Source organism: Astatotilapia calliptera, chromosome 7 (genome assembly GCF_964374335.1).
Source record: "Astatotilapia calliptera chromosome 7, fAstCal68.1, whole genome shotgun sequence".
Taxonomy (NCBI): domain Eukaryota; kingdom Metazoa; phylum Chordata; class Actinopteri; order Cichliformes; family Cichlidae; genus Astatotilapia; species Astatotilapia calliptera.
Genome location: NC_137428.1, coordinates 12249863 through 12262826, shown reverse-complemented (window position 1 = coordinate 12262826; position 12964 = coordinate 12249863). Strand labels below are relative to the sequence as shown.

The following is a 12964-nucleotide window of genomic DNA, read 5'->3' as shown; positions in this document are numbered from 1 at the left end:
GAATCCTGGTTGTACCGTGTATATTCGGGACTGAAAACCAGGCAGCATTCACAACCTGTCTGCATTTCAGCTTGTTCTGTTTGTGGATATAACACTGACTTTAATTGTCGAAAAACTCTTCACATTCTCTGTAAGATTAAAGTTAACCATTGAACGCCGTATATTTTAAAGGCTTTAAAACCAAGTAGAACCTGAACCGCGTTAAGTACTAACACCACTAATTTTGCCGACATGTGGCCAACAGTATTGTTTTAATGTTCTTCGTTATTAAAGCATTTGTATCGCTCCATAAATAACAGATCATGTCACATGTCCACATCAATGCTCCCTCTATTTTTTCATGTGTATGAGCGAACATACAAACTCCCTGAGCGGTCTCTTGTGAGCAACAGCAGATGTGTGCACTGCAGGCACGTGCAGAGGGGGGCTAGAGGGGCCCCGCCCCTTTCCTGATGGGTGCCCAAAGTGCCCTTTTGTTGAGGCAACTTTTTAAAAAATTTTTAGTGTGTGTGTGTGTGCGTGCGGAGTCCTGTCTGTGCCCCTCAACAATAATATTGTAACTATTAATCACAGTTTTGCTAAATCAGAATCAGAATGGGTTTTATTGCCAAATGTTGAGCAGGTTTACAACATTAGGAAATTGCTGCGGTGCTTCAGTGAAAACATGCTGTCATAAATTGCGCTTAAATAGACATGAAAAAAATAAAAGTAAGAATAAGAATTAAAAGTGCTACGTAGAAAGATATATGCATGAGATATACATGAGATATATACATGAGAATAAGAATTAAAAGTGCTACGTAGAAAGATATATACATGAGTGCAGGTGGTGATCAGTGCCAAAACATGGAATCATGCAGTGAACACAGCGTAGGGTCATGAGTTAGTGGTGGGGACAGTCGTACGTTTATTGTTCATGTGTCCAACAGCAGAGGGGAAGAAACTGTTCTTATGGCGAGAGGTTCTGGTGCGAATGGACCGGAGCCTCCTGCCTGAGGGGAGCAGGTCAAACAGACTGTATCCAGGGTGAGAAGGGTCAGCTGAGATCCGAGCTGCACGCCGCAGTGTCCTGGAGGTGTACAGGTCCTGCAAAGATGGGAGTCTACAGCCAATCACCTTCTCAGCAGAGCGCACAACACGCTGCAGTCTCAGTAAGTAAATAAAAGGATCTGGCTTGCATCAGTCACATGATCACATTTAACCAATGATCGCCCTTGACGGCAGAACGCGCTGGTTACGAGCCGGGAACGAGCTCACAAAGAGCACGCGCATTTTTTCCGGTCCGGAGCTGTAGGAGAAACACAAGTTAACTCAGAGACACAGACTGATGCGACAAAACCAGTAAGTAGGTGTACAGCGTACACTGTAGTGTATAGCACCCAGGAGTATTAGCTTATTTTGTACACGTTGGTAAGCTGTCTTGTTGCAACTGATGAACTGAAACAAACGAGCTGTGCAACAGCGCGACAAACATTACCTGTCCTTTTATTAACTGCACAAGTAGTGCTGGTCACAGCTGCTGGCTACCTGTGTAAGGCTGTCATGGGTCTGTAGCTCTGTCACCGTTTTAGGGAACATATTTAGTTTTAAAGTATTTAGAAACATATTTAGTTTTAAAGCAAGTTACAGGGCTTTTCCTGCCTTTCTGGAGGGATTATATTTCACTAAAAAATGATCTAATATGCATGTCCACATAATTATGCATTATTATAATTATAATATATTAAAAAACACACTGTATTTTAAAGAACATACATTAAGAAGCAGATTATATTAGATTTATATTTTAAATAAGACAAAATTAGGATTTTACAGCAGTAAAAATAAGCTTTGCCCTGCACAGAGTGGATAGTGAAACAAATGGAATCATCATAATGACATTATTTCATATTTATTACTTCCCCCTCCTCATTGCTTTATTATTGTAGCTCTAGTAATAAATAATAATGTAAGGATGCCCATAGTATATACAGTATTCTGAAGAAGGTCTAAAATTTCACTGTGTGCGTGCATGTGTGTGTTTTATGTATATGGATTATTTTAAATTATTACTCATGATACAACATTGTCCAGACATGCCTGGTAAGGACATGAGGAGGAAACAGTAGGAGCTGTGTGAGGCTACTAAAGGCAGTGCTATAACATTTTTCTGTCATCATTTTATTATAGATTAAGTGCAAGAGTTGTTAGGTGTGGATAATTAGATTATAGTTTATTGCAATAACAAGTTGTGCCTTGTTCTCAGATAGACAGCAAGTGGAGAGTGATATATGAAATGATGGGATGGAAGGAAGAAGAGAAGCAAAGAGTGAATCACAGGCAGAGCCTAATTTATTTCTCACAGTTTTTTGTTGCCTTATGGTTCCAAGCGCTGTCACCAGTCTTTGCATTTTGTTATTATCTCATGACACTTGTTTAATCAGCTACCATCTCTCCTATGGACTTTTTAATGTCTACAGTCTCAGATCAACACAGCCCCGCCCTCCAGCACTATCAGCAGCAGGAGCAGCAGCAACCCCTCAACAGCAACATTGTACCCATCAGGTAAAACATAGGCTACGTTTGCTTTACTTGTTGCCCATATTAGATTCTTGATGAATGTTTGTTGTTGTTATTCAGCCTGGTTCAATGTGCCCCTTTTTAACTTTGAGCACCCGCCCCTTTAAACGTCTCTGCACGGCCCTGGTGCACTGTGGTCACGCCAGCATCAAATCCATCCAAGTTACATGGTTTATTAAAATAATCAAATTACAGCATTTACATTTATGTCGGACTACTTTTAATTAACTGCTTTAGCCCACTTACAATGAAAATTTTAAAAGAATCTTGTTCATGACCTGTGTAGTATGTTAACACTATTGTTAACTTGAACTCCAATTTTGAAAACAAAACTTTCTTCTTTTTTTTTTTTATAATAAAGCTCTGACTTATATTATGAGTATGAGTCTAGGGTCTGGGACAGAGTCCTGTAACTCTCTGTATGCAAAATACAGTATATAATGACCAATGTTGGGCAATTAATTATATAGTTACTTCTTCAAAAAGGTAACTGAGTTATGCAAACAACAAAGTTTTTTGCAGCTGTTTACCTAAAAATGCAGCCAAGGCGTTTTTTAAATAAACATTAAATAAACTATTTACAGAACAATCAGCTGCTCTGCATCAAATTTGATGCCACACAAATCATAATAATCCGATTATTTCTAATAAAAGAAGAATGTGAAACTTAAGTTTGCCTTTTTACTTCTAGGACTTGAGATAATTTGAGCAGTGGTACGTTTTTGGTTTTTTGCCACTCAAGTGGGGGCATTCAAAACGCCACTCAGTGCCGATGTTTGGCTCTTCTGGCTTGCCATACCGCAATATGGTCCCCATAACATATAGACCAACTTCCTTTACTTCCCGGAAATACAGCATTCATTCACTAAGATGGCGACACTGACAGCAGTCCGGCCAGCTTTCGGGGGTTTCAGTTTCGACAACTGTAAAAGGTGAGCGTTTTTCCGCGAATGAAAATTAGAGCAGAGGAAGTACATCATTGAGTTTAATAGATGCCACTGTTTAAATGTGGACGCCGCTTAGGTTTGTCGCCTTTTCGTTTGGCTTTCCCAGTGATGCTAACTCGGCTTCCACACAGTGACTCAGGCTTTTCCCCCATGTTAGTATTAACGATTCACATGCCGCTCATGTTTAAAACCACGACAGGCTTTGCTGTTCATAGTGGGTTTTGCGTGTGTTTTTATATATGTTGCAGTGAAGTCATTTCGTTTAAAAAAAAAAAAAACAGTCTGAACTTCGTTAGGTTAGGTAAAATAAAACAGGTCCTGGCAGTTTTTATTTAGGAACCCGAACCCCCCGCCTAGCCTAGCCAATCAGGGGATTATGGTTAGCTAGTTGTGAAAAAAACACGAACTCGCATCCAAATTAAAAACGAGACGTCTGAAATAGTATGAAGATTAACTGAAACCATATTGCAAAATTGGCTAAATTAAATATGAAGTGTGCATAGACAGTGTCTGTCCGCTCTTGTTGGGTCGTAACATATAAAGAGCTGAAGTGGAACTGAGTGTCAAAAAGTGTTCACACTCTGTCCTTTTCATTCTTTTCTTCTTTTTTATCTTTGACGTTTTTTTCGGGGTCATTCACGATCAACTCCGCGATCACTATGCTCTATTCCGGCACACTTGTCAACCAGTCAACATTCGGCAGTCCCTTCCTTCACCTGCTTCCAGCGACTCGCAGTCAGGATCTTGTACTCAATAAACAAATTAAAACGCAACTGAATTTAAAATAAATATTCAAAATGGGCTAAAGAAAAAATATTTAAAACGATAAAAACACGAAGCGGACCCCCAATTCAGTTATTGACATGAAAAGTGGACTGAAACAAGTTATAACATGGTTATGTTATAATATAATAATTACATAATATACCCTTATATTATATCGTGTTATGATATAAATTGTTGTGTTATAATATAAATATGAAAAACTTTTTGCCTAACTGACATAAAATAGAAATGCAAAACTAACTGAACTAATATTCTAAAACCTATGTGCTCTTTAAACGTTCCCCTGATAAAGGCGACTCATTAAAGAAAATGTATTAAAACTAGCCATCTTGCTCTGGAAATTCAAAAACATGTGAGACAAAAAACAAAACTGAGCTCTGTTATTGTCATTGTGAGTGCTATTCTAAACCAAAGCTTTTTTATGTTTGTATTATTTGCTTATTGGCAATGTAAGTAAAGAATATTTTGAACTTTTGACTGTGATGCAAGGCTGCTTCAGTAGAAAGTAAAAAATGTTCAATAGATGACATATGAACACAATTGTGTTTGTGTAGCTGTGCAGTCGTGTTAGGTAATACCAGTAATATTTTTTCTTCACAGAAATGCAGTTTTGGAAATTGAAGCTAGCAAAGTGGGTTGCAGCGTCCCTGCTGCTCGAAAAACAGGAACCACAATCTGCGGTGTTGTCTTTAAGGTGAGCTACCAAAACCAGGCTGCTGCACATTGGTCAGTTAGGAGCGAGTGTGTTGTAAATGGCCTGTATTTGTATAGCGCTTTATTTAGTCCATGGACCCCAAAGCGCTTTACACTACATTCAGTCATTCACCCATTCACACACACATTCTTTCAATAGATTTAAACAAAGTATTACAATAATGAAAAACTGTTGACTGTTAAAGAATTAAACAGTTAATCAGAATTTAGTCTTCTGCAGAATTGGTATACTCGTACTATAAGATACTTGGGTTCAGAAACAAAGTATTAAATTATTATTTACCTTTGCGGAATAGCACTAAAGCCAGCAGTGTTTCAGAGTGGCTCTTTAGAGTTTGAATGTTGTGTTGTGTTTTTTTCGTGAAGGATGGAGTTGTCCTTGGAGCTGACACACGAGCCACTGAGGGAATGATAGTAGCAGACAAGAACTGCTCCAAGATCCACTACATATCCCCAAACATTTAGTAAGTAACAGGTTTTTGAGCTTTGTGATTTTTTTTTTCTTTTAAATCTAGATTTTATACTTATACGTACACACAAAGCTTTGAGAAAATATCCCTATTTATTTATTTTTTAAATTAATGTCTCATTGATTCTGGTGCAACTGCATTATTGTCCAGCTGCTGTGGGGCAGGAACAGCTGCAGACACAGAGATGACCACTCAGCTTATCTCCTCCAACCTGGAGTTGCACTCCCTCTCTACAGGCAGGCTGCCACGTGTTGCCACCGCCAACCGCATGCTCAAACAGATGCTGTTCAGGTATACGCTTCCTTCTCTGTAACTCAGTATTGTCATGTAATAGTAGTCCTAAAGAAAGTGAGGAACAAATTACATTGCATATTTCTGCTCTTGTTAAAAGTTTATATAAAAAAAGAAAATGGTATATGTGATTGTGTTTGTAGGTACCAGGGTTACATTGGTGCTGCCCTGGTCCTGGGTGGAGTAGACTGCAATGGCCCTCATCTTTACAGCATCTACCCTCACGGCTCCACTGACAAGTTGCCCTATGTTACTATGGGTCAGTGCCACACACTGCTATATGCCTCTCATGTATAAGCTCCAGCTTTATGTGTCGTTGGATTTGTGTAAAACCAACAGTGGCAACATGAACCAAACATCAAACATTGATATTTTTAGTTTGAAATGTATATATCCTGGTATTTTCCTGTAAAATGTCACAAATGTTTCTACTAAAATAGACGGACCAACATAAATTGCAAAACATAAATGAAATAAATATGATAATTCCCAAATTTAAATTTCTGTCAGGAGGTGTTGCAGTCTGGATAAAACGGTTTCACATTTCTTTCTGTTACCCAGCTTGTTCACCTTTTCACTGGGAAAGTTGTTTTCACTCATTTAGGAATAATTTGGTGTATTTGAAGTAGGATTATATGAGGGTCTGATCCTACACATTTAAAAGAATGAATATAGGTCTGTGACCTGGTTCATGCCGACAGAATTGATTCTTAGTCATGATTAATGGTGTTTAATGTAGAGTCGTGTCAGGTGACTGGAGATGAGTTATAGTGGTAATGTGTTCTGTTTGTCATGTTTTCTGACTCGGTTAATTATGGCAGTTGGCACCTTAGTAATGTACTTTTTTTTTTCCCCTACAGGTTCCGGGTCCCTAGCTGCCATGGCAGTGTTTGAGGACCGTTACAAGCCTGACATGGAGGTGATTCTGCCACTTGTGTATTTTATTCAGTTTAATTAATTCTATTTATATATCACCAGTTCACAACAGGACTCACCTCAAGGTACTTGATATTGTAAACTAAAGATCCTACAGTATTAGAGAGAAAACCTCAACATTAAGACTATGAGGTGCACTTGGTGACAGTGGGAACAAAGAACTCCCTTTTTAATGTGAAGAAACCACCAGAAGAGTCATGTTGGGAAGGTTCCAGCAGCCATCGGTCACTGAAAGGGAAGAGGGTGAAAAAAGTGCAAAGACAAGGACAAAACAGAAACTAACATGCAGTAATGACATTTAAATGCAAGTACGTTAGCAGCCTAAACTTAATCTTAAAAGTAGAGATTATGTCCCAAACTGGGAGCAGGTTCCAAAGAAGAGTGTAATACCTGAAGGATTTGCCACGTATTCTATTTTAAAGAAATGAAACTACGTGTAACCACATGTGACATTAAAAAAAAATAACAGTGGAGGAAGATTTTGTTAATCACTTTCAAATGGAAACACAGTACTGAACTCTTTCCCAATGTTTTACAGACCATTATACTAAAATAAAGGTTAAGACATGGTCAGACAAGTAGTTCACATAGACACAACATGCTACCTGCAGATTTAAAAAAAAATAAATGTGATGATGTAATTTTTAATTTTTTAAAAAAAAAATTGTTTCCAAAGGAGGATGCAGCCAAGCAGCTTGTGCGTGATGCCATTGCTGCAGGCATCTTTAATGATTTGGGCTCTGGCAGCAACATCGACCTGTGTGTCATCACCAAGAACAAAGTGAACTACATCAGACCACATGATGAGGCCAACAAGAAAGGTGTCAGGTAAGAACGATAATGCTTCAGCAACGATAGTTTAGCTTTTGAATTAGCATCTGAATTTCATCCCTTCCTGAGGTTGTTACCATGATGACGTGAGTTGGATAATCCAGAGCTGATGGAAATGTTTTTCTGGGAGTTTTCAGTCCCAGAAACAGATGAGTTAATTCTGAATTCTGGTTTTTAAATATAACTACAGATTCTGTCTCCCCAACTCCTGCTCAGCCTGAAGGAAGTGACACAAAGTTTATTTTCCTCATACTAAGGGGGTAAGCTGTGACCCTAAAAGCAGCCTTACAAGTATCTAAATGAACAACTTGTAAAAAATTTCACACAACTTTCTTCTGCTAAACGTACTCCTTAACAGGCCACTACAAATTTTTACCCCTCAGCTGTAAAAGACTGATGGGGTGTTGTCCTCACCCCACCAGGCAGGTGGGCGGCGTGGACACTTAAGTTTGTGAATGTGATAACGTAGGCGCTTCAAATTGATTATGTGCATCTGCCAAAAGTCTTGGACGAGTTTGAATCTGTGACCTTGATCTCAAGGTCAGAGTAAGTTTTCTGAAAATCTTCTCAATGTGATAACTTAAGAACACAGTGATGTAGTATTTCCAAATTGATACCATAAGTGTCTCTACTAAGAGGCTGAGGAGTCGAGCTGGTGGTTGCCAGTGTTCTTCCTACATTGCATTGTCATCAGTTTTTTAATCACCTCTTGGCTGGTTTTGAGTTTGCAATCAATGTGGCCAGTCCTTCTGTAAAGAGCCATGTCTGTTCTTGCACCCAGACATCACACAGAGGGGATCCATTATGAGGCAGCTGTCAAGTTCTGGTCACTGTTTAAACCCAGGACACTTTTTGTTTTGTTTTTTGTCACCTTATTGGAGTTATTAATCATTAGTCCTGCATGTGTGATTGCTGCCATCTGCATTTTAACATTGTCATAGACTGATGGTATTTGGAAAGGCTCCATCCCTTTGAAATGAACGAATGAATTATTATTTTATTTTATACCCTGTGCTTAACTGTGATTACGTGGTGAACGCAAACTCGAGGCATGTTGTTTCTTGTGTTGGGGAACTAAAACGTCTCATATTTGGGGGATTTTCAGTTCAAAGTTGAGGTTGTTGTCACACAATTCGCGTTGAGCACTCAAATGCAGCCAGTTGTAAGAGCAGATGCTGCTGCTTCATGTCTGACCAACACAAGTCAAATGGATTGTAAAGAACAGTGAAAATTCTGTTCCTTTAATAAATTGTCATTTGGGACTGTGAGTCACTATGAGACCTGAGAATTCAAGATATTTAGCTGCTGCACTTGTACACTTGTGTTAAATTGGACATGTGGACAAGCAGCATTTGATGATCAGACGCTGAATTGTTGTCTTGTTCTGCTTGAAGAGTCACTGAGCTTGAAGCCTTACAGCTGTGAGTATACAGAGTGCATTTTTTGTAGTCCAAGCCTAACAGTCTGTCACCTTTACCTGAGTGGACTACTAACCACATTTCTGATTTGGGTCCACTGGGCCTGCTTAGTGTGACTTCGCCTAACTAATGTGCATGGCAGTGTGCTTTAGATGAAGTGGCATGTTGTGCTAATAAAAATGAAATGTGTATTAAATGAGCGCCAGCACAGACTTGTTACATGGAAGCGATGAGCTCTGGGGTTTTGTTTTTTTTAATTGGAAATCTTTATTCCATGTATCTCTTTGTAGAACCGGCGACTACAAGTACAAACAGGGAACTACAGGTGTCCTGACCAAGGCTGTAACTCCAATTGACCTGGAGCTGCTGGAGGAGTCTGTACAGACCATGGACACCTCCTAAAATGGAATGGTGTGACTCACTACCCTGATAAAGCCTAAAACACATTGCATGTTTTTCCCATTTTTTGAAATAAAATATTTTTCCCTGGTTTTGTTCCTGGCTGTGCCTAAATTTGAACTAGAAATAAAATGGTCTCAAAAGATTCAGTCATATCACAGCTGCTTACTGTCTTAAATGTTTAATTCCAAAAGTTTTTTACTTTAACAAAAATAATTTTAAAGTTGAGGTTTCTAGTTTTGGAAAAAGAGAAAAACATTGCGTTTTCATCATTTTAAAATATATATATTTTTGTTTAATTCTTAGTAACTGCCGTTTTTGTTTGGTTTTAAAGAATAAAAGAGAAATGAAATGGAATAAGGAAAGAAATAATTAGACCTGGGAGTAAGGGAGTCCTTATCCCTAGAAGATAAACAAAAATAAAAACAGATAAAACAATTAAAACGTTAAAAAAAAAGAGAAATATGAAAATACATTAAACAGTAAAAGAGAATTTAAATAAGACCGTAATGGCGGACATTGCAATCTCACCTGAAATGGAGAATTTGGGTCAATTAGAAAAATATGTCAACGACAGGATGTTGGATAGTATAGAAGATAAGAAAGCCAGATCTACAACGGAAAAGAAATTCAACAAGAGATGGGGGTAACTGGAAAAAGGAATGGTATGTATCATCTTGTCTTGAGGGGCTAATACCCAGGGGTGCAGCCTGGGTATTTGGCTGCACTCCTTAGGAGAATATGAGCAAGCACAGAAAGAATGGAAGGAAGGAGGGATGAAATGGATATCAAGCGAGAGCACATGGTGACGACCGTAGATATGTGCTACTGGACTAAGTAAAAGTCCAGACTACAAGTTTCAAGGTGAAGACCACATAACAAAGAATTGGACTGCTGACTACAAGACCTGGAGTTTGTACTGTGCCCAAACTTTACCCAGAATTACCTGATTGTGTGAGTTTGCCTAAATATTACAGCACACATGGGAACGCTGGTCTACAGCTCAGGCAGTAGTTGAATTCAGGGATAATAGATGTCACACCTATGGGAGAACCTGATGCAGAGGAAGGAAAAACAACAGGATGCTGGTGAACAGTGTGAGGAAGAGAGAAGGTGGTCCTTTTTGAAGGAGGGGACCAAGAGATTAAATAAGTTAATGACAAATTGGCCCAATATGACTGCCAAAGTGGATGTAACCACAGATCTCAGGTAAGGAGGGCACATGGTCGTTGAGGCCCTGGTCTATGCCGATTCCTCCACATCAGGGGATTTCAATTGGAGTTCAGCAGCCCTGAGGAATTGAGAGGATGAGTGACTAAGATTGGTCATATGGTTCGCCAGTGATACTCAGAAGCCAGAGGGATAATTATGACACACAGGATGAAATAGATTATGAAGAATTACCTGCATCTACATCAGATCTACGAACTGAACCACTGGAGCATCCGGATCTCACCTTGTATACAGACTGATGTTGTTACAGGGGAGAGAAAGGGAACGGAAAAGGGAAAAATTACACAGCCAGCCTCAGATCAGGTGCCAGAGATTGTGGCTCTCACCAAAGCACTACAACTCTCAGAAGGGAAAAGAGTGAAGAACAATTGGAAGAAAAGATACGAGCTGTACTGATGCCCAGAGAAGTAGCAGTGATGAACACTCCCTACTGTGTATTTACTAGATGGAAGTATGCACCTCCAAGTATGCAGTTTTCAATTCAATTTTGTTTATATAGTACTCTTTTACAACACTTCACATTTCAATGTGCTTTATATAGTAAGGAGCAGACCCTAGCAATCTAGTGATCCTTAACGAACCAGTTAGAGAGGGAGAGTGTCCACCCTAATGAGCTAGAGGGTGAAAGCGATGCAGGGGTGTTTCCACAATTTTTGAAAATTGTGTGACCATAAACAAAGCATGGTGTAAATTAAGGTGTAAATTAAGTGCTCAAAAAATGGTTTTAAAAAAAGGTAAAAAGATTACAAGACATTGTTTTCTTTGTTTCTTTCCTTCAGGAATTCAGGAGAGTGACTGTCTTTTAAAAGATTTAATTTGTTTCAGCAGTTGAAATTACAAGTTACAGCACGCTGGAATCAATGTGAACCAACGATCTGCTTCACAAAGGGGATGACGATGATGATGGGGTAATGCAGTTCTATATCACAACAAAAACAAATATTATTTTGACTATCTTCTCCTGAAAAACAATGCGGCCGGTCCTGTCGTCTCTGACTCGATATTCCTCTGCACTTCAGTCATCGTCTCGACCCTGCTCCTTTTCCTGGAAAAAGACAGAAAGAAAAACACCTCACTCCCTAACCTTGCTGTATTAATATTAGATAATAAGTAGAAAATAACAGGCTGAGAATTGCTAGCTAAGTCTGAGACATTCTGTTCACACTCCCTTGGCCAAGAAAAATATCCCCCTGACTTTAACTAGTTATGATCTATAAGCACTGCAACTCAACATATCAATCTCAATAGTTCAATTCAATCAATCTGAACTAATGCTTCTGACCTTTACTACACGGAGTGCCAGCTCTTAATGAGCACACTTGGAATGTGTATATAAAAATCACAAAAACAGCTTTAATAATTTTATTCCTAACAGCATCCACATATGCATAAGCATACTCTTATATACAAATGCCTATACAAGCATCTAGCATACTAAATACAAATAATTGCATAAAGCATCTATGGGAAAAATTTATCTGAGGAGACCTTGTTTGTGTTGACTTGACCCTAGTCCCATCCGCTCACATGGAAGAGACAGGGTTTATGACCTATACTGCACCCAAACACCAGGGGCGATAGCTATGTTTCGCCTTCATTTTTTGGGGAGCGTTTAGGTTGTCCCTATTTTTTAAAACAAGTGAGTAGCCCCCCAAAACAGGAAAGTTGTGTACAATGTGAGGAACCATGGAGTAATTTTTGATTTGGATATAGTCAAAAAATAATAAAAGATAGTACACCCTTTGCAGACCATCACCAGGTCTTTACCTGGGTTCAAAATGATTTAAATTCAAATGAAGAACAACATGTGACATATTACAGGGTGTCAGTTTTTAACATAATGCTGCCCTTTTGGTTTAGTTTTTGTCAAATGAAGAAGTACACACCATGATTCAAGAGCTTATAGAAACCACCATAGCAATGAACTGGTCTGCATTGGTGCATCATATCTTTATTCTCTTCCCCCTCCTGCCCCGCCCCCTCTTTCTTAAATAGATAACTATCATATCTGATATCATATCTCACAGTACAATAATATTGAATGGGTTGCATGGTTGTATTTTGTCATGTTTCTCAGGTCTTTGTCTGAATTTCTACGAACATTATTGCTAAGGATTGTCTTATTGCATTGGAGTCACACTGGGTTAAATATGTACACTTGGGTTTTAAGGGGTATTTATTATTTTCTTCTTTTTTTTGGGTTGTATGGAAGCCCCAAACGCAATTTCATTGTTCTTGACAATGACAATAAATAAATAAATACTTCAAATACTTCAAAAATAGCAGCAAAATATTTAAGTAATGATTTTCTTAATGACTTTATCAGTCTCTTACATGCCTGTGGATGAAAATTGGCACACTCTTCTTTATGTCATTGAGG

General features: G+C 38.7%; 1 protein-coding gene across 2 annotated transcripts; it reads left to right on the top strand.

Annotated features, from left to right (window-relative positions):
- Positions 1–3306: 3306 nt before the first annotated feature.
- psmb7 (proteasome 20S subunit beta 7) lies at positions 3307–9496 on the top strand. 2 transcript variants are annotated; one of them, XM_026172835.2, is made up of 9 exons: positions 3336–3491; positions 4893–4986; positions 5373–5470; positions 5627–5767; positions 5911–6026; positions 6628–6686; positions 7380–7531; positions 8929–8955; positions 9243–9496. In XM_026172835.2, the coding sequence occupies exons 1-9, from the start codon at positions 3430–3432 to the stop codon at positions 9352–9354; spliced, it is 861 nt and encodes a 286-aa protein (XP_026028620.1). In that variant the 5' UTR covers positions 3336–3429; the 3' UTR covers positions 9355–9496. The 2 variants fall into 2 exon arrangements, with proteins under 2 accessions (XP_026028622.1, XP_026028620.1); XM_026172837.2 differs by lacking the exon at positions 8929–8955 and having other exon boundaries at positions 3307–3491.
- Positions 9497–12964: the final 3468 nt, after the last annotated feature.